This window comes from Oratosquilla oratoria, chromosome 40, assembly GCF_046742065.1.
Source record: "Oratosquilla oratoria isolate Oo_2021 chromosome 40, ASM4674206v1, whole genome shotgun sequence".
NCBI classification, from domain to species: domain Eukaryota; kingdom Metazoa; phylum Arthropoda; class Malacostraca; order Stomatopoda; family Squillidae; genus Oratosquilla; species Oratosquilla oratoria.
Genome location: NC_134816.1, coordinates 43051747 through 43073780, shown reverse-complemented (window position 1 = coordinate 43073780; position 22034 = coordinate 43051747). Strand labels below are relative to the sequence as shown.

Genomic DNA, 22034 nt, shown 5'->3' with positions numbered 1-22034 from the left:
GAACTTTGCTACAAAACCTTTCACCTATGAGCATGGCCTTCCAGGACAAGCAGAAGTTACCCAGAAGTTGTTGGATTCGAATGTGGGTCTGCACAGTGCAAAGTGCGATTGGAACGGACTTGCTAATTGGTGAGCAAAAACACGTGAACACATTGTCAAGGGAGACCTTCCTAAAGAGATGGTAAAATTATGGTGAACAGTTTTAAGAAGATTAAGAAGAAAAAAAAAAAAAAAAAAAAGGCCCGACTCCATCTTCAGTTTGGAGCAAATTACATGTATTAGACAAAATGATGGTGGTGAACTGTGCATCCCAACATGCTGTAGGCTCACAAAATCAAAAGGCATGCTGATAACAATGTGGTAACCAGAGTGGTGGGAAGAGTACAGTATATAGTTCAAAGTCAAAGTCTTGTGGGTGAAGTTTCAAGGGTGACGTCTTACAGGCGAGATCATGTGGGTGAGACTTTTAGGGTAAGATGTAAACAAAGTCATGGGGCGCTGGGTACCTGGCACGATGACTGGCTGCCTTAGGCCTCCTGCCGCACTGCAGGTCATTACAGGTCACTCTGAGGACATCCTGTCGTTCACACGAGGTCGCCTCGAAGTCGAGCGACAGGCGAAGGTCAGCCTCGGAGCTGTACGACGACTCCGATCTCGCGCGGGGATTATACGAGGACGAGTTGAAGACCTTAATTTGGAAGTAGTTGTCTCGTGCACTGGAGGATGTGGAGGCCAGGGCAGTCTGGTTCAGTTGCCCCACCACGCTCTCCTGAAGGCGGCTTTTTGCAGATGGGACCTGGTCCCTCTGTCTATGGGCTTGGCTGAAGTCGCTGAAGGCAAAGAAACAAAATATCATGAGATGATATGGTCCTGGTAGTGGGAAAAGTGAACAGGAAGGAGGATTTCTGAGTTAGTTTAAAGGAATGTATGGAGATTTTTGGGAGGAATGTAAAGGAAGTGGTGTTGGGTCATCACAATGTTAGAATAGGAAATGAACCAATAGATGAAGTAGTAGGGAGTTTTAGGGTGTCACATAGGAATTATAGTAGAGAGATGATGTTGGAGATGTGTTTAGAAATAAAGTTAATGACAGTAAATACAATATTTAAGAAGAGAGCCAAATATAATTATATGTGGGAAAGGGTAGAGGGAAGGGTAATTGATAGGTCATTAATGGACTATGTGGTGGTACCCCAAGGGAAGATTAGGAGAAATCTACAATCTACCTCCACTCCTCCCTTTCCTGCCACATGCAACCCCAAGTACCTAAAGCTATCCACTTCCTCCAGCCTCTCTCCTTTAAGACTCACTTCTAAATTACTGCCATCCTCTCCCCCTGTACATCTCATCATCTTACTTTTACCCACATTTACCTTCAACTTCCTCCTATTGTATACCTTCCCAAACTTTGTCATTAACTCCCTTAATCCCCCTCTGATCCTACCACAAGCCCAGTGTCATCAGCAAACAACAACTGGCTTACCTCCAACTTTTTTCAATTTTCTTTAACTATCTCCAATCCCCTACCCATTACCCTTGCATTTACCTCCTGCACCACCCCATCCATGTACATATTGAACAACCATGGCGACATGACACATTCCTGGTACAGTCCCATCTTTATCTCAAACCACTTGCTCTTTCCATTTCTAATTCTAACACAGGATCTACTACTCGTGCAAAATCTTGACTGCCCTTAACATGCATGCCATTCTGGAAAGTTAAAAAAAAAAAAAATAATAATAATAATAATAACAATAAATAATAATAATGAAAATAAAATAAAATAAATAAAACAAATAATTAGTAAGTCCTACTTGAAGGTGAGGGTCTTGCAGACGGCCTGGCCAAGGTCGGAGATGGCCCACGGGCTGGGTGCCTTTGACACGACCTTTTCGAAGTTCTCCAGACATAGTTTGCCCCAGACACCTTTTTTGCGCACCATCAGGTATCCTAACAGAAGGAAGAAGTTATTATTCTTTATGACTCACAAAAGACATACATATACCATACATATATATATATATATATATATATATATATATACCAAAGGCTTTTCCCCCCCTCATAAGGATGATACAGTTTAACATCACAAACTCCCCACTATCAGAAGGCTAGGATGGTGCCCCTCACAGAGGGCTTTGTAGCATGGAATTTAATAAACCATGCCCTTGGTTCAACTTCGCCGGTGGCAGGATTCGAACCGCCATCCCCTCAACCTTTGCTGCAAGTAACGACGCCCTAACCCGCTCAGCTTATGAGCTTCCCTTACAAGGGAGGCAGCCAAAAAACAAAGGCATGAAACCACTCCCACCCATTCCATCCCCATCACACTCCACAAAAGACAACAATTAAAAAAAAACAGCTGCCAAAAATTCACAAATAATCCTAGATGCTAGAACTATGGCCAAGATTAAACAGAATGTTGGCTTCTTTACAGAAATCATTAATGATTTAACGGTTTTCATTGAATATGCCTAACCAATCATATCCAGTTCACTTAAAGTTGTTGTGGGCATTCCTCTTTCATTAGCTTTGATTGTTATTGAATAAGTTGGGGCATGAATAAATGAATGAATGAAAAAAAATGAATACATAAATGAATAGATAAACTGATAAATAAGATAATAAAGTCTTAGGAGAAATACCTTCTTCATAGTAGGGAATATTTTCCCCTTGGCGAGGCTCTTTCGGGGCGACGGCAACGCAAGTCTTCTCGTCGTCACCTTCGGGACAATGGGCCACGCCGTCACACACTTGCGCTTGGGAGACACATACCTTCGACCCCGTGCAGATGAACTGGTTAGGCTGGCACCAGTCTGAAGATAAAAATAAATTGTTAAATAAGCAAACAAAACTATTTGACTAACTAAACATACATACATATACCAAGGCTTTTTCCCCCCTTACTAGGGAAGTAGCCAAAAAGGACAATGCATAAAATCATTCCCACTCATTCCATCCCTGAAAACACTCCACCCTCCCTCCCATCTTAGCACCTCCTAGATGACGGGTCATCCCTGCACCCTGTCCAATGCCCTGGGTCAGAAGCAGTGTCGCAAGACACAGCACATCCACAGCAAGGCCGCTTCGTTAAATCGGCGACCCCCCCTCTCCCTCCCCCCATATAAAGGAGAGGACGGGGAGAAATCCCTTCGGGCTGCGTCAAAATTTTGCTCACACACACTACCTCACCCCCCCATCCCCCCGTCCATTCCACCTCATGCATCACAACATCATCCATATACAACCATTCTCCATTCACCCCTGTCTTCTGTCCTCTCCCGTCCTTCCTCAACAGACATTCCCCTCTTCCCCAAAGCCCCCTTCACCCCATCCATCCATCTCATCCTAGGACGTCCCCTCATGTTCACTCCCTCCACATCTGCCTTCCATACCTCCTTCACTAGTCTTTCTTCACTCATTCTTTCCATGTGTCCAAACCATCCTAATACTCTTTCATCAACCCTATCTCCCAACTCCCTCTCCACCCTAACTAAACACATACATATATAACCTAATGTAAACATTCCACAGACAAAATATAAATCTTTCAAATGCAAAAAAATAAGTATATAAAAAGAAATACATACATATACCAAAGGCTTTTTTCCCCTTACAAGGGAGGTAGCCAAAAAACAAAGGCATAGAAGTCGTTCCTACCCATTCCATCCCCTACATACTCCACTCCCCTCTACCCTCCCTTTTATCTTGGCACCTCCTGGATGACGGGTCACAAATAACTAAATAAAATAACGAAACGAAAAATGTGTTAGCGTGATACTGTAAACAGAGCCCAGAATCCTCACCGCAATTGGTCTCATCGGAGTGATCCCAGCAATCGACGATGCCATCGCAGATTTTGCTTGTTGGGGTTTTCTGGCTGGTGAGGAGGTAGTCGACGCAGCTGCAGCCCATCTCGTCCGAGTTGTCCACGCAGTCACGCATCCTGTTGCAGCGGGCCGAGATGGGAATGCAGACGCCCGTCCTGCATCGGAATTGGTCCTTTTCGGGGCATCCTGACCATCCCAAAGGGGAAACAAAAAGAAAGAGAAGCAGAGATTTAGTCTATCTGCGGTAAACCCTTAATATAACAGACAATATGGGGACAGGAGTCTGTCATTATATCCAAAGATCCATTATAACCGAGGATCCGTTATACCCGATGGAAATACCGGACAGATCCGTTATATCCCGAAGTTTGTCCGGTGTCAGAAATTAGTAGGATTAGAAATTACAGTAAACCCTTGATACAATGGACGATACAGGGAAAAGGGGTCTGTCGTTATCTCTGAAGATCCGTTATAACCGAGGATTCCTCGCTATAACGGACGAAAATCCGTTATAGCGAGGGTTTGTCCGGTCAGATTTTTTGTCCGTTATATCGAGGGTTTACTGTATATACTAATGGTTTCTTCCCCCTTATGAGGGAGGTAGCCAAATCAAAAGACACGTACCCGACAAAGGGAGACCCGCTGGAGACCATATGACCTGACAAAGGGAGTAAACATGCTGGAGACTATGTGACCTGACAAAGGGGGTGGGGGCATATGACCTGACAAAGGGAGTAAATATGCTGGAGACTATGTGACCTGACAAAGGGAGACCTGCTGGAGACCATATGACCTGACAAAGGGAGTAAACATGCTGCAGACTATGTGACCTGACGGGGGAGGCATATGACCTGACAAAGTGAGTAAATATGCTGGAGAGTGACCTGATAGGGGCGGTATGACCTGACAAAGGGAGTAAATATGTTGGAGAGCATGTGACCTGACAAGTGGGGGGGGGGGGAGACCATATGGCCAGACAAAGGGAGTAAATATGCTGGAGACTATGTGATCTGACAAAGGGAGAACTACTGGAGGCCGTATGACCTGACAAAGGGAGTAAATATGCTGGAGACTATGTGACCTGACAAAGGGGGGAAGGAGAACTGATGGAGACCATATGACCTGATAAAGGGAGTAAATGTGCTGGAGAGTATGTGACATGACAAAAGGGAGATCTGCTGGAGACTAGTGACCTGACAAAGGGAGGAAATATGTTGGTGCTGGAGAGTATGTGACCTGACAAAAGGGAGATCTGCTGAAGACTAGTGACCTGACAAAGGGAGGAAATATGTTGGTGCTGGAGAGTATGTGACCTGACAAAAGGGAGATCTGCTGGAGACTAGTGACCTGACAAAGGGAGGAAATATGCTGGAGAATATGTGACCTGACACAATGAGGAAATATGCTGGAGACTATGTAACCTGACAAAAATGAAGTCTGCTGGAGACTAGTGACCTGACAAAGGGAGGAGACCTGCTGGAGACTAAGTGACCTGACAATGGGATGAGACCAACTTCAGACGATGTGACCTACGGGAGACCTGCTGAAGACTATGTGACCTGACGCGACTGACGTGAGGCTTACCTGGGGCCGTGTCATTCGTCGCGCCGCCGCCCTCGGGAACTTCACCCTTGAGGACGTGGTCGTGCTCGGTGTGACCTGTGTGGACGCTGTAGGACACGTCCATCGAAGTCACGATCCTGACGGGGGCGGTCGGGGAGACGCTCGAACTCGGGTCCGAAGTAATGTCGTTCTCGGTGAAGAGGAGGAGGGGAGGCCTCGGCGACGTCGTCGGCGGGAGGGGCCTCGTCATGACGGGGAAGAGCTCGTGGTAGAAGGTTCCTGAAGAAGGAACCGGTCGGGTCGAGCTCGGGGACACCTCCGTCGTCGTCGAAGTCGTTGGTTCTTGGTAAGAATCTCCCGAGGTCGAGTCGAACTCCTTGTCTGTTGGGAAGCCGCCACCCACCTTGTCGCTCGTGAGGATCTCGTTAACAGTACTCGGGATCTCGTTCTCCGTCGTCGTGGTCCCGATCGTCGTCTCGAGGTCGACCTCGGGGCGGATAGGCGTGGTAGCTTCCTCCTCGTTCGTGATGGTGTTGAAGACCTCTTCGAGGAGGTCCTCCATGGTCTGGCCGTCCTTGAGGACGAACGTGTGTACGGAGGAATCCGAGTTGGGGTTGCCCTTGGTCGAGTGGGAGATGATGGGCGAGCGGCTGCTTACCCTAATGACCTGCGGTGGGGTGCTCTTCCCGTCCTCTCCTTCAGCGTCCCCTGACGTCATGAAGAGCGTCGTGAAGGACGGGGAGTTCGATGGGGAGGTGGGTGTAGTGGGCGACTGGGCGGGCCACTCCGACCCTGCGGCACCCACAGGAGGAACCAAGTCACCAGAAAGGTCGTGGTCGTAGACAGCACTCGCCTTCTCGTCGTCGTCGCCGTCGTCGTCGTCTCCTCCTCCTCTTCGGGGGACGTCGGTGCTGGAGAGTCCCCCTCGAGAGGAGCCGTCGAGTCCCACTCGAGAGGGGCCGTCTTTCTCCATCCCAAAGATCCCGGGAACCCACGAATAAGTCGTCGAGTACGAGCTGGTCGGATGCGGACGAAGGTCGTCCTCAAGCTCCCTCAAGGGTGACTTCGAAGCGTAAGACTCTGTGGACTTCGTGGACACCTGCTTCAGGTGCTGGGCGAAGGGCATGGCCGAAGAACGCGTCGTCGAAGAGGAGAACCTCTCGATCTCGCGAAGTTGTTTAGTCACCGACGGATTCGGGAGGTACATCTGACTGAGGTTCCTCAAGAGCGACCACAGGGTGATCGTCTTCAGGTGGTTCCTCTCGGGAGGGATCCCGCGGGGCTGCTCCTCCGGGTCGAAGGGCCGCCCCTGGCGGTGCGTGAAGGACTTGTGGTTCCTCGAAGTCTCCCTGGGGACGTCCTCGTCTCCTCCGGTCAAGAAGGCCACGAGGTCAGCCAGAGTGTCCGCCGAACGGAATCTCTTCCCCGTGACCTCTTCCTCCGAGTCCTCCGCTGTGGTGGCCCTCGGGGGCTTCTGCAAGTTGACGACGACCACCTTCGGGTAGTTCGACGTCGTCCGGTTGACGGTGAGGTACTGGACGTTGTTCCCCTGGAGGAGGGGAAGGGTCAGAAACCCGGGAGGACCAGCGGCAAAGTCCTCAATGGGTTTCGGGTCGAGGGGCGCCTCGTCGTACCGTGGGTGGTGGGGGTGGGGGTGGATAGGACTTCCGTCTCCTCCTCCTCCTCCTCCTCCGTACTCGTTCCCGTACCGCACTTTAATACTCGTAGCCGTGACGACTTCGGTGTTCAGGATCAACGGCTTGTTCGTCGTGAAGAAGTCCCACAAGTTGGAGCGGGAGGTGGCGGCGAAGGGCGGGACCGGCGGGGTGCTCTGCGAGGTGGAGGTGGACCTCGTGGCTGCGTGGAGCCGGTACCTGTCGAGAGGGAGCCCCTGGACCAGAGGTCGCGGCCGGACCCCGAACTGTACCCCCGAGTACGAGGTGACATAGGGCGCGGTCGGCGTGATGACGGAGGTCGAGGACAGGGTGTTTGCGACCGAGGTGGAGGACGAGGTGGAGAAGAGTGGAGGGCGAGTGTTGTACTGGACCCCGGAGGCCTGGAAGGTGACGAGACGGTCCGGGGACTCCTCCGGGAGGAGTTCCGGCCTCGAGATCGATTCCGATACAGTCGGGGCCGCAGACGCTTCAGGAGCTGGAGACGGCGCCGGGGGAGACGCCGGGATAGCGGACAGCGCCACCGGGAGCCGAAGAGGAGTCTCAGGTACTGGTGCAGAAGCCACCGACAGTGGAGAAGGAGGAGGAGGAGGAGAAGAAGGAAGAGAAGGAGGAGGAGGAGGAGAAGGTGGAGGAGGAGCCACCAGCACCGGAGAAATCACCGGCCTCGGTTTCGGTGGTATCGGAGATGGAGATGACGTTAGCCTCGAAGGCCGAGGTCGAGGCGTCGAGAAGAAGAGGAGGTCGTCGAGAACAGCTTTGAAGTCCTCCTTGGACGGGTTCCTCTTGGTCGTGGACTTGGTCTCCAGAAGGTAGGCCTCCTCGGTGGCGAAGAAGGGGAACCCGATGCGTTCGCTGAAGTGGGACTCGAGGGGGTCCGTCAAGGGCGAGGGCGTCGCCGCCGAAGTAGGAGGAGGAGCTTTGGTAGTAGTTGTAGTAGTAGTTGTTGTTGTTGTTGTTGAGGTAGTTGTAGGTTGTTCTGTCGTCGTGCTGGAACGCGGCGGAGTGACGACTCTGATGTTGTGCCCCGGGCCAGAAGGCCGGAAATGGTCCGTCGAAGGCTCCGCCGTCAGGTAAAACTTGCTGGAGACCGGCTCCCGCGACGAAGGCGCCGGCGCCGCCCCGGCCGGAGTTCCCGTGACTACGGCCGGAGCATCCCGAACCTCGAAGCCGAGCAAAGGTCGCCACGGGCCGAACTCGTAGATCAAGTTCGGTGCCGAACTCTGGTTGGATGCCTGAAAAGGAGGAACGAGATAAGACCATAAGAATGGGGGAGACGACCTAGGCAGTTCCATGTCACTTACTATACCTTTCATCCCTATCCATAAAGATATCGGGAGGAGATGTGACCATAAGAATGGAGGAGACGACCTTGGCAGTTCCATGTCACCATACTTTTCATCCCTATCTATAAAGTTACCTAAGGAAAATAATGCTCAAGAAACTTCTCAAATAGGATATTTGTCTATCTATATAATATACCAAGGGCGTTTCCCCCCCCCCTATAAGGGAGGTAGCCAAAGTCAAAGGCATGCATCCATTCCTACCCACAGAAGCACACAATAACAATAACAGACACTTATATCCTGTTTATGATAAATAGGCATGTCTATTTAGAATCTATAAGTATCTTTTGTGATCATACGATAGTCGTAAATCCTATTTACATACAGCCACACGCCTATTTATCATGTATAGGACATATATGCTGGTTATTGTTGTTCTGTATTTCTGTATGAGGGGACGGAGAGGGGCTGGGGTCGCCGATTTAATGAAGCGGCCTTGCTGTGGATGTGCTGTGTCTTGGTACACTACTTCTGACCCAGGGCAGTGGGAGAGATGCAGGGATGACCCGTCATCCAGGAGGAGCCAAGATAAGAGGGAGGGAGGGGGGGGTGAATGGGAGTGGATATGTTGGGGATGGAATGGGTGGGAGTGGATTTTATGCCTTTGTTTTTTGGCTACCTCCCTTGTAAGGGGGAAAAAAGTTCGCATGTGTGGCGCGGTGGTTAGAGTTCCCGGCCGCCACTACGGCGGCCCGGGGTCGAATACCGCCCAGGGGTGAAATAATTTTTGTATCGCTGCACTGCGAGTCGTTACTCCAACTCTCGTGGGCGGGGAGTTGGGGTGTGTGTGTGTATGCGTGTAAGGTCACATCATTACCCATAGATCGGTCATAACCGAGCTCTGAGCTCTCTTCCGGAAGGGAAATAGCTGTCGATCACGAGTTCAACACGTGGTCCAAGACCATGGTGAATCACGTGTATCCATGTACGTTTACCTGGACCGGTTCGAGCTGGCTCCTCGTCGTCTCTTCTTCGGGAATCGGAGGTTTCAGACGCATGATGATGCCCCCAGGAGCTCTTCGGCTCCCCTCGATGTTGATGACTTCGATGTCTTCTTCCCGAAGTGGCCCCGGGGGGTCGCGACCTTCACGGGCGAAATGTTCCTTCTCGCGGGATTCCCCTGAGGAGGAGGAGGAGGAGGAGGAAGGATTAAAAAATTGGGGGTCTCCGTGTGACGTTCAGGTGTGAGGTTCTCTCTACAGAAGAAATCTGTGAAATGACACTCGAAAACTAACGTGTAAAGATAACATCAGGTAAGACTTCTCGGCTGGTTTGTCCGATCTTCATTTCTGGTGGTGGTGCGTTGCAGAGGAACCTCCCTTAATAACGGTTGTCAGAGAGAGAGAGAGAGAGAGAGAATGTGAGAGAGAGAGAGAGAGAATGTGAGAGAGAGAGAGAGAGAATGTGAGAGAGAGAGAGAGAATGTGAGAGAGAGAGAGAGAGAGAGAGAGAGAGAGAGAGAATGTGAGAGAGAGAGAGAGAGAGAGAATGTGAGAGAGAGAGAGAGAGAGAATGTGAGAGAGAGAGAGAGCTTTCACATCACCATGATGTATGCAAAATGACCATAGGGAGAAAAGAGAGTTGAAGGCAGTAAGTACTACGGTATCGTATAGCCTCGTTGACACGGGACTGGTTTAGTAGCCGCTAGTACTTGCTGCAAGTTAACTAACCAGGCAAGTAAGTGTTCACACTAGGATAGTTTGGAGGCAAATTGACTAACTTTCCGTTGATATTGAGCAAGTAGAGGACTAGTTTGCAAGTCACTAGCACTAGCATATACTAAACTAGCCCCGTAAAACGAGGCTTACATTACACGTATACAGCAGGAAAGCGTCAACGAGGACAGAACCTTTGGTGAACTACGGCAGGAGCCACTCACTGCTGATTCGAAGGGCGTCGATGTCCACCACAACGGTGCGGAATGCGACAGGATCGAGACTCATCAACTCCTGAAGAAGGACGTCCGCCACGGCCTTCTCGCTGTTGTCAACGTGGCTGCAGAAGGAAGACCTCAGGTTCAGAAAGTCAACAAACAGGAGACTACATCTATATACATACCGTAGGATGGGGGTAATCGGGCCATTACTGGGGTGGTAAATGGGTCATATAGAAGTTTATTTTTTTTTTTTTTTTTTTTTTTTTTTTTTTTTTTTTTTTTTTTTTTTTTATCAAAACTGGTTTTGAAATATTTCACTTTTACCCTGATTAAATACCTACCTCCATTTTACCAGAATTTTATTTACCAGTTGTGACATAATTTTTGATGCTTGAATAACTTTTATATGGCCCATTTACCCCCCAGTGATGCCACCGATTACCCCATCCTACGATACATACATACATATACCAAAGGCTTATTTTTCCCCCTTTCACGGGAGGTAGCCAAAAGAAAAAGGCATAGAAACCACTCCCACCCATTCCATCCCCTACATACTCCACTCCCTTCCACCCTCTCCCCTCCCTCTTGGCACCTCTTGGATGACGGGTCATCCCTGCATCTTGTCCACTGTCAGAAGCAGTGTTACCAGACAGAGCACCTCTATATGCCAAGGGCTTTTTCCCATCCCTTATACAAGAGGTAGCTGAGTCAAAGGATCGTATCCACTCCTAGTCACTCTGTTCCCATCCTCCACTCCACACGAGGCTGCAGTAGGAAGATCTCATGATTAAAGTCATCAAACAGGAGACTACATCTATCTATATACAAAGCATCCCCCCCCTCCTTATACGGTTATGGTTTTATGATTTAACGTCACAAATCCCCCCCCCCCCCTTTATCGGAAGGCATAGACGGTGGCCTTCACAGAGGACTTCGTAGCGTGGGATTTAATGACCCATGCCCTTGGTCCAACTTCGCCGGTGGCAGGATTCGAACCGCCATCCCCCCTCGACCTTCGCCCCAAGTAACGACGCCCTAACCCGCTCAGCCAGCGAGTTTCCACCTTATACGGGGGGTAGCCAAATCAAAAGACTCACACCCACTCCTACTCACTCTTCTCGCATCCTCCATACTCATGTTAGCTCCTCCTGGATGATGGGTCATCCCAGCCTCCTGCCCACTGGCTCATGTCCATTCTATTCTATATTGCAATACAGTAAGACCTCTCATTAACGGACGTTAATTAGCTGTGTTTGCGGTGTTTTTGCTGTGTTTTCGGTGTTTTTGGTGCTGTTGTTTAGTGCTGTGCAATCACTATGCCACCCAAAAGCCACTCCAAATCAACGGATTATTCACATCAACGGACACCGTTACCCAGCGGCGGCGCCAGGAATTTTTAGTTGGGGAGGCTAAGGGGGGGCTGAGCAAATTTTTTGGGGGCTAATTGTACTATGATAATACACATATATTATCCTCATTTCAGAAGGGGAGGGGGTTAATGGTTGGGCTAGCACTGATGGCTGACAAATCTTTAGCCCTGGCAATTAAAAATTCCACTTAATAAAATTATTTCAATGAGTTTATTTAAATTTTCAATTTACTCATTTCAGTTGGGGGGGCTAATGGGGGGGGCTGGCCACTTTTTTGGGAGGGCTAAAGCCCGCCCTGGCGCCGCCACTGTCGTTACCGCCCTTTTAGTCCGTTAATGAGAGGTAGTACTTACTACACTAAATCAATCTCTTAAGCTAAAAGACTACATAAGAACATAAGAATGAAAGAGACTGCAAGAGACCATAAGGCCTACACTAGGCAGCTCCGTATCCGTCACCACCTGTCATCCCCATCCATAAAGTTGTCTAATCGTTTCTTAAAACAACTGATAGTTTCAGCGCTTACTACATGGTTACTAAGTCTATTCCATTCGTCGACCACCCTATTAGTAAACCAATTCTTGCCTATTTCCTTCTTAAATCTAAATTTGTCCAGTTTATAACCATTACTGCGCGTCCTGCCCTGTTGTTTTAATATGATGACCTTGTTTGCATCACCTTTGTCGAAGCCTACAGACAACATGAAATCACTACACGTGATAGGGTACTTCTTAGGGTTATGTCACAGATCAAGGGGACACCAGATGGAGCCACGGCCCTCCCGATCGCGACCCCCCACCACCCAATCTATCATAAAAAGGCAGAATGTATTAGCTCAAAAAAAAAAAAAAAAAAAACTAATTTTACGCAATTTTGGTATCTATGGACTCTGCAGAAAGAGACGAAAATTATTCTTAAGGTTGGTTAATCTTATCTTACCAATATATTGGGTCTCAACAGGCACACTGCATTAACTCCACATGTTTTCTACATTGTAGGAAGGTGGTGACTATTTGCTTAACATTTTGCATAAAGCAACAATTCTAATAATCCCTAGGTTTGCAAAACTACAAGATGCAGATATAAGTAGATCAAAAAACAAAAATAAAATAAAAATAAGATTAGATGAAAAATAAACAAATAAAATAAATAATAAGAAAAGGCGATGAGCACTCAAACCTTTTACCATCGATTTTCTAAAAAAAAAAAAAAAAAAGGGATTTCGGAGTTAATGCGTTTTGACTTTTAACGGCTGCTGGACTTACCTCGGGAGCTTCCTTCTGTCCATGGCTATTGTGAACTGGAGGCTGAGGCCTCCTCGACCTTCCCCAGGAGGCTCTTCCCTCCGAGCGAACTTTTCCACTCGCGCCTTCCGCAACGCCGCCTTCAGGAAACTCTTCTTGTAGACGGCCTCCAGCTGCAAGAGACCATAAGGCCTATACTAGGCAGTTCCATGTCCATGACCACCTGTCATCCCCGTCCATAAAGTTATCTAACCTTTCCTTAAGAACATAAGAATGAAGGAGACTGCAAGAGACCATAAGGCCTACACTAGGCAGTTCCATGTCCATGACCACCTGTCATCCCCGTCCATAAAGTTATCTAACCTTTTCTTAAGAACGTAAAAATGAAGGAGACCATATGGCCTACACTAGGCACTTCCATGTCCATTGCCATCTATCATCCTCATCCATAAAGTTATCTAACCTCTTATGAACATAAGAATGAAGGAGACTGCAAGAGACCCTAAAGCCTACACTAGGCAGTTCCATGTCCATTCCCACCTATCATTCCCATCCATAAAGTTACCTAACTTTAAGAACATATTAACATAAAAATGAAGAAAACTGCAAGGGGTTATCACACTGGGCTATCTTTCCCTCGACATTTTACCTCCAACCTCCATTTGAAGAACTACTATATGACTCCGCTTACAGATGTCTAGACTTCTCTAAGACCATTTGAACATTATATCTAACCTCTTAGTTCGTCATTCAGCTCTGCTATATATGACGGAAACATCATTTGAAATTTGGAGGTTTGAAAATTCAAATATTGTAACCGTTTTTATTCCAACGAATTCTCAACGGTCGGCGCTAGTGAAGCTCGATGGAAGAAGCCCAGTGTGATGACCCGTGGAAGCCCAGTGTGATAACCCATGGATGCCCAGTGTGATGACCCGTGGAAGCCCAGTGTGATGACCCGTGGAAGCCCAGTGTGATGACCCATGGAAGCCCAGTGTGATGACCCGTGGAAGCCCAGTGTGATGACCCGTGGAAGCCCAGTGTGATGACCCGTGGAAGCCCAGTGTGATGACCCGTGGAAGCCCAGTGTGATGACCCGTGGAAGCCCAGTGTGATGACCCGTGGAAGCCAAGTGTGATGACCCTTTCAGACGCGCACTTACCATAGTCTGATACTTGAAGGCCTTTGCTCTAAAGGCGGGCGAGTCCTTGTGGGCGAGGGGCGGAATCCAGCTGTCGCCATTGATGACGTGCATCTCGCCCACGTAACGTACTTCGTCTGCGTCACAAAGACATCACGATGACGTCACAAGATGATGGTGGACGAGGATGGATGGCGCCAGGATCAACAGCCAAGTAGTGACGTCACCAGAAGACGGATGAGTAGTGACGTCATATTAGTGACGTCACGAAGACGTCACACGATGATGGATGCATGGATGGCGCCAGGATCAACAGCCAAGTAGTGACGTCACCGGAAGACGGATGGTTAGTGACGTCATATCAGTGACGTCACAGTGGCGACGGGGAGGGAGTGACGTCACAGTGGGCGGGCAAGCGACCGGGAGTGACGTCAGGATGGGCGGCGGGCGAAGGCGCATCAGGTAAAGAAATCAAAGTTAGAAATGCAGAAGAAGGGTAAGGCGCCGTTATAGAACATGGACATGTCAATCTACTAGACCAGTGATTTTTAATCTTTTTCACTCCTTCCCCCAATTATTTTTTCTTTTTTCCTTTTATTATTTTTCAACATTAGTGTGTTTCATATTCCTTTTTCTCCCAAAAAACCCACCACACTTAAAAAAAAAAAAAAAAATAATAATAATAATAATAATAAAAATAATAATAAAATGTTGATGAAGAGGAACCCTTTGCCTTATTACAAAGTTGACAATCTTAACTATCTCATATTCCCTCCTCCCAGGACAATCTGATGGAATTTCTTCTTTAATTAGATTCCTCACTTTATAAAGTAATGTATCATTTGTAACAGCACGCCATAAGCCCTTGGCCTAAATTCTTGTCACGGCTCCCTTGGGGGGTTCACGGGACCCCCATGGCCCCCTTAGGGGGATCACGGGGCCCCCATGCCCCCCTTGGGGGGTTCACGAGGACCTCTCCCCCCTTGGGGGGATCACGGGCCCCCCATGCCCCCCTTGGGGGGGTAATGGCCCCCTGGTTGAGAACCGCTGTCCTAGACTACACAGACCCCGCCCCTCTCCCCCCTTTCGTGACCTAAAAGGGTTATCACACTGGGCTATTTTTCCTCCAACCTCCGATTTGTTGGCGATACCGCCAACCTCCAGCATTTTTTCCGCCGTCAAACCACTACGTCAAACTATTTTGTTTCCTCAACACAAATGCATAGAACGTTATTTGATATTATGCTGAAGGAAAATCATCTTCCTCCAGCATATAATCAGATTCCTTCACGAAATCTGCGACCTGCAAATTTGCCCCAACAGTCGGAGGAAAAATAGCCCAGTGTGATAACTCCTTAAGCCCAACACTCCTACCAGCTTCTCCTCACATGTTTACGGTGACGGCACACCGGGCATTTCTCGCTAGCATGCTACTTGCTTTTGCTACTAGGTTTGAGTAGCAACGACTTCGGTTACGATTTTTTTTTTTTTTTTTAATTAATCTCAAATGACTCTTGCTGACGTCATAGAATGAGAACCTGAATGACGAACTAAGAGAAGTTAATAAACCTAGAATACGAATGTTAGACACATTCTCGAGATCTTATTAAGGAAGTCTAGAATATTGTCACCGAAATCGTTGCTACTCAAACCAAGTAGCAAAAACAAATAGCATGCTAGCCTAGTGTGCCGCCACGTTTGCTGATACATGTCAATAGCAACTATTGGTAGCAGCTGTGTGAAAATGTTTCACTTTTACTAAAAGCTGTTACTGTCCCCTTGAGCAAAATGAAAGTAGCTGTGTGTGTGTGTGTGCAAAAAACAAGAACAACAAGACTAGTAAGAAGTTCAATAACAAACAAGAACAAACGCAAGAACAAAGCAAGACAAACAAAGAGCAACAAGCGGGATTCGAAACTTACATTGCAATCCTTCATCTTCTTCCGTCAAAACTGAAAAAAGACAAAAAAAAATATATTAATTTTTTAGCTTGTGAGCGAGGACAAGGAACCACAGTCACGAACGAGAGGACTAATGAGCCAACATGACCAAGACGGGTCGCCTCCCCGCCTTTAGGCAAAACACAAGTGTTGGCCACAGGAATTATGCCTACAATGATGGAGCAAAAATGTACAGCGTTTGTCTTTCGTGCTAAATATTATAATTATGGGGATTTAATTATATGTATATGTACATGTCACAGATGTTGACAGTACACTACATGCAAAAATCAATTTTGATGTATACTCGCTTTAAGTAACATATATATATATATATATATATATATATATATATATATATTGTAAATGTCACAAATGTTGATAGTACACTAGATGCAAACATTTATTCTTATATATACTTGCTTCAACTCCGTACATCCAGGAGGATCCGATCGTGGTCTCAGGAAACTTGTATGTAATCAACAGTTACCGAGAAGTCTATCGAAAGACACCAAATGTGAGGACGGACCCTTTACGAGTACGACGTTCCGCTTGTTATCAAGTACATAATCATGGTATACAGGGGAAATAGGGGAAGGTCGTTAGAGCATAGCAAAGGTTTAGGAGATCCGGAGGAAAAGGGGAAGGTCACTAGAGCCCAGGAAAGGTTAATGTTATCAAGTACATAGTCATGGTACACATGTCTGAGAATAAATAGGAAGATCACCCGAGGGAATAGGAGGTCATAGGAAATGTTAAGGAGATCTGGAGGAATAAGGGGAGGTCACTAGAGCCTAGGAAAGGTTAAGGGTCTAATGAGATGGAGGGACATAACAAGATGTGACATGAGGAAATTAGGAGTGCAAGAGGAGGATGCAATGGATAGGAACAAATGGGGGAATTATAACTCGAACGGCCGATCCTGCAATACAGCGGGATTAAGATCGTATGAAGAAGAAGAAGGTTGGGTCAGGTTAGGTTGGGTCACGTGAATTAGGAGTGCAAGAGGAGGATGCAATGGATAGGAACAAATGGGGGAATTATAACTCGAACGGCCGATCCTGCAATACAGCGGGATTAAGATCGTATGAAGAAGAAGAAGGTTGAGTCAGGTTAGGTTGGGTCACGTGTGACATGAGGAAACTAGGAGTGCAAGAGGAGGGTCCAATGGATAGGAACAAATGGGGAAAGGATAAATCGAGCGGCTGATCCTGCAATATAGCGGATTAAGGTCCTATGAAGAAGAAGAAGAAGCAGAAGTTCTCCCCCGTCCCAGGCTATGTACTTGGTAAGGCTCTAACAAGCGAAACATCGAACTGATGAAGGTTTCGTTCTCATTTGGTCCTTCTTCTGGAGACTTCCGAGTTTCGTTCTCAATTGGTCTTTCTTCTGGAGACTTCTGACCATCAGCCCCGGCCTCGAGGCCCACTCACCTCCGAGGTAAACGGCGATGCCCACGACTCCGAGAACAGCGAGGACGACCAGGAGAACGGCGCATCCGAAGACGACCCGGCACAGACTTCGACTGAAGTTCCTTCGGTAGGACTCGTCCGAACTCGTCGTGGAGCCTGAGGAGGATCCCCACAGACTGTAGCTGGAAGGACAACGAGGAGGACCGTTATTAAAGGCTGGTGATGGTGACGGTGAAGCAATCTGCACACCGACGCAACCAGTTGCATGAAACCGGTCGCATACCTAAACACACACATAAACACTTCTCCCCATCCCCCACAAACATGCACATACACATACATACGCGCATATACTTGTGCACACACACAGGCACACGCACACACACTGTTACGCTCCGCGATCAGTTTCATGCAACTGGTTGCGTCGATATGTGAGCTGCCTTACTATCGGTTAATGACAACTGACAGACTAAATCTATTGTGATTATCAATAATCATCATCATCAACGTCGTCGTCATAACTTTATTATTAAATGTTATTAAGACCCTGTTCACACTACCGGTTTCAACCACTGCGGCTTAATTACAATGTTATGTCAATGGAAGCGTTCACACCCAACCGCGCATTTTTTTCTTGACTATGCGGTTCCGCCGCGGTTTCCGCGCGGTTCAAACCGCTAATGTGAACAGGGCCTTAATGTTTTTAATACTATCGTTTCTTTTGTTGTTATCGTACTCTTCATGTGGGAAGGCTGGGGACAAGTACAGTCACGACCAAAAGTTTTGACAAAGCTACAGTTCTAACAATAACAATACGGCCCCTTTTTTGTCGACTACGTGATATGTTTTCCTGTAAGAACATAAGAATGGAGGAGACAGCAAGAGACCATATGGCCTACACTAAGGAGTTCTATGTCCCTTACCACCTATCATCCCCATCCATAAAGTTATCTAACCTTAAGAACATAAGAATGAAGGAGACTGCAAGAGACCATAAGGCCTACACTAGGCACTTCCATGTCCATTACCACCTGTCATCTCCTTCCATAAAGATATCCAATCTTCTCTTTTTAACCACTCTGAAGGTAAACCAGTTGTTGCCTATTTCCTCCTTAAACCTAAATTTGTCCAATTTAAATATGTTACTATGAGTCCTGGCCTGTTGTCTTAATATGATGACCTTGCCTGCATCACCCTTGTTAAGGTCCTTAACTCTGAGTGGGTCAAAACTTTTGTTCGTGACTCTACATGTCATACAGCGTGCAACCCCGCAACACACGCCACCCCCTGGACCCCAGAGGGGGGTAGATCTACACTGGGGGTACTTTACCTCAGGGGCGTCGATCCCGGGCGGGACACGTAGCCATACGGAGTAAAATCACTTCCTCCCGAAGGGGGTCCGCAGCCCAATGAGGCGTTGCTGGTGGTCAGCGTCGGGTGATCAAGGGGCGCCTGGAAAGGGAGAAGAAAAGTAGAACGAGGTGAGACGCCGCAGCAAGCGCAGTAGAGTCCACGTCAAGGGCAATGTACTCGTATATATCATAACTAACACCGCTGAAGAGGGGTGCAGTTCGCAGTCGAAATATATAGACTCACGTATTCTGTTCTTTCTTTTTGTTCAGACTGTGGTGTTAGTTATGATTTACAAATGTATTACTACATTTTTCACCAGTGGTCGTGTACACACACACACACACACACACACACACACACACACACACATATATATATATATATATATATATATATATATATATATATATATATATATATATATATGGTAGTAACCACCGGGAAAGATGAACTAACGAAGATCGCTTTCGTATATTTACATCTTCAATGCACTGTACTAGAACTGAAGATGTAAATATACGAAAGCGCTCTGCCTCGTTATTCTATCTTTCCTGGTGTATTTTTATTGTATATTCTATTCTTCCCGAAAAAAAACCCAGAACTGATCTTTCCCTCTATGTTCCTGACGAGTCTCGTGGTAGTTAAGGGAGATGGAAGGGGGGGGGGGGGGGTTACCTATCAGACCACGCCCCTTCCGAGCGGTTCTGGTGCCCACTGAATTGGTCACAAATGACTCAAAATATTCAAAGATCTCAACTTCTTGCACTGCATATAAGAACATGAGAATGGAGGAGACTGTAAAAGACCATATGGCCTACACCACGACCATAAGGCCTACACTAGACCATAAGGCTTACATTAGACCATAAGGCCTACACCTTGACCATAAGGCCTACACCTTGACCATAAGGCCTACACTAGACCATAAGGCTTACACTAGACCATAAGGCCTTCATCACGACCATAAGGTCTACACTAGACCATAAGGCCTACACTAGAGCACATAGACTATATTATGTCATACTTCAGGTTACATTTTTAAAGTTTCGGTAATGATTTAATTTGCTATCTCCATTTTGTCTCTCCTTTTCAGGAGCTTCAGGACCAGTTTACAGAGGAGAGAGAGAGAGAGAGAGAGAGACATGGAACACCTACTTTGTTCAAGGTTTCAATGGATGCATTTAGAGTTACGCGAAGGAAAATATATTCAGTTTCTTGGAGCAATTGAAGAAATATTTTGGTTTTGGTTTAACGGGGGACAAGGACGTTGCATCCTTATGAAAGATGCGCGCGCGCACACACACACACACACACACACACATTGTACACATAATCAACTCTATGTAAACTTGTACCGTGTATATACTCTTAAGTTTTATATTTCTAATCAGCTTTTGCATTGTATTACTGTCAGTGTACTACTGCTATTGAAATAAATATTTTATTATTATTATTATATTCACGGACAAACATACACCCACACACCCACACTTGGCGTAAAATAGGATTTGTGATATGTTGTATAACCTTGATGCAGGTTACAATGAACACAAGGTAAGACTGGAGTTTTCTGTCAGTCATTACAGCTGCCAGATTAACAAGTGTCTGAACTGACAGGATGAATTGAGAGGGTTATTACAGTCGATCGAGACCATAAACCCCCCGGGGGGTGGGGAGTTGTCGCAGGTTTGTAAACCCCCCCCCCCCCCGGGGGCTGAGTGGCGTCCCCTAGCCGAGGCCAAACCTGATATGTCCTGCGCGTGGCCGTATTGAAGAGTCCCGTGTACCCGGCCGGTCGGCCGGCCGGTCCGCACGTGGGTTCTGAGGAAAGAGTTTTTTCGCCGCCCTGCCTCTCCGGCAGGTGGTAGTGCGGGCCGGTGCCCTTAGCGAGTGGCAGCAGGTTAAGGAACAGGTGCTCCCGAGTGTCAGGTGCAGTGGGCTTGTCGTCCGGGTGTGCGCCCAGGCCCGCGCACACCTGCGCCCCACGTGCAAGCGGTGACCCCACCTCGCGCTCACACGCATGCGCGACCATGGACACAGGGTTCGGTCTACTGATCGCAGCGTGGGGGAGGGGGTGGTGCACGTGTCGACTCGAGTACGAGGCCCTTAGGTTGTGTCGAGTCTCGACCAGAGTATGGATCGGTCACTTATGGGGAATGGCAACGTTGAGCCTTTGGAAGGCCGTATTTTTCAGATTGTTACTTCTCTCTTTGTATCGTGGTGGTAGTACAGTGGTGGTACGATGTACATCCACGTTGTGCACACATACCCATACACCCACAAACATACAGACATGCGCGCGCATGCAGAGAGAGAGAGGAGAGAAACGCGACGCCGGACGATCCTTTTTTTTTTCTCCGATGGAAAATATCTGTTATTTGAGTACACGAGGGGGAAGCAACAACGGTATGGGGTCATTTCTAATTAGTGATTTCACCTTTGGGAAGAGGTCGGGGAGTGAAAAATATTGCTACATTTTCTGGCGCAGCTCTGCACACGCGCACACACACACACACACACACACACACACACACCAAATAAATAAATTACAACAGGAATAGTGTCGGTTTACGCGTGATTACAAATGGCTCTTAATCTACATAATCTCATTACGGAAATTGAGTGAGATGAAAATGAAGCTGATACATAAGGAAGGAATAGCCTATGAAGTTACAGGGACTAAACAATGGAGGTTGGTGAATCTGCAACAAAGTTGAAATTGAAATTGTTGAGGAACTTGCTCCCCTCCCACGAGTCAAAGTTTCATGAATGTAATAATAAAAAAAAAATAAATAAAAAAACTGACTCAAGAACTGATCTAATTAAAATACTTTGACGAAGGAGAGGATTAATCCTTTTTATAAGAACATAGCACTGGAGGAGCCTGCAGGAGACCATGAAGCCTACATTAGGTAGTAAAGCCAAGCAAAGCTGGGATAAAATCAAACGAGAATGAATGAACTGTTGGATGTTCAGAAGGGTTGGTTATCTACCCAATACAAGAATGCATGCAGCTTGAAAGAGATCATGGAATATCAGAGAATAGAAGATTATGTTGGGTTGGAAGAAGTAATGAAGGTTAGAGAGAGAATCTCTTGTCAGTGACGCATTCGATAAGACTACATGTATCAAGATTGTTGGCTGGTGGAGAGAGTTCGTAACTTCATGGACGGTACACCAGGAACATAAGATACAAAATGTCAGAGAAATTACCTCCAAGATTATGGGAAACGACTCGATTGCGAAGGATCAGACTGGCGATGTGCTTAGGTTAGGTCAG

The 22034-nt window shown here is 47.3% G+C and overlaps 1 protein-coding gene across 1 annotated transcript; it reads right to left on the bottom strand.

The window, feature by feature from the left end:
* Positions 1–247: 247 nt before the first annotated feature.
* On the bottom strand, positions 248–20786 carry LOC143020542 (uncharacterized). Its single transcript, XM_076176973.1, has 13 exons — positions 20499–20786; positions 18732–18853; positions 17423–17583; positions 15972–16001; positions 14071–14186; positions 12930–13081; positions 10295–10410; positions 9351–9535; positions 5418–8304; positions 3810–4019; positions 2649–2819; positions 1818–1953; positions 248–830 (listed from the first exon to the last, which is right to left on the bottom strand). The coding sequence occupies exons 1-13, from the start codon at positions 20784–20786 to the stop codon at positions 467–469; spliced, it is 4938 nt and encodes a 1645-aa protein (XP_076033088.1). The 3' UTR covers positions 248–466.
* Positions 20787–22034: the final 1248 nt, after the last annotated feature.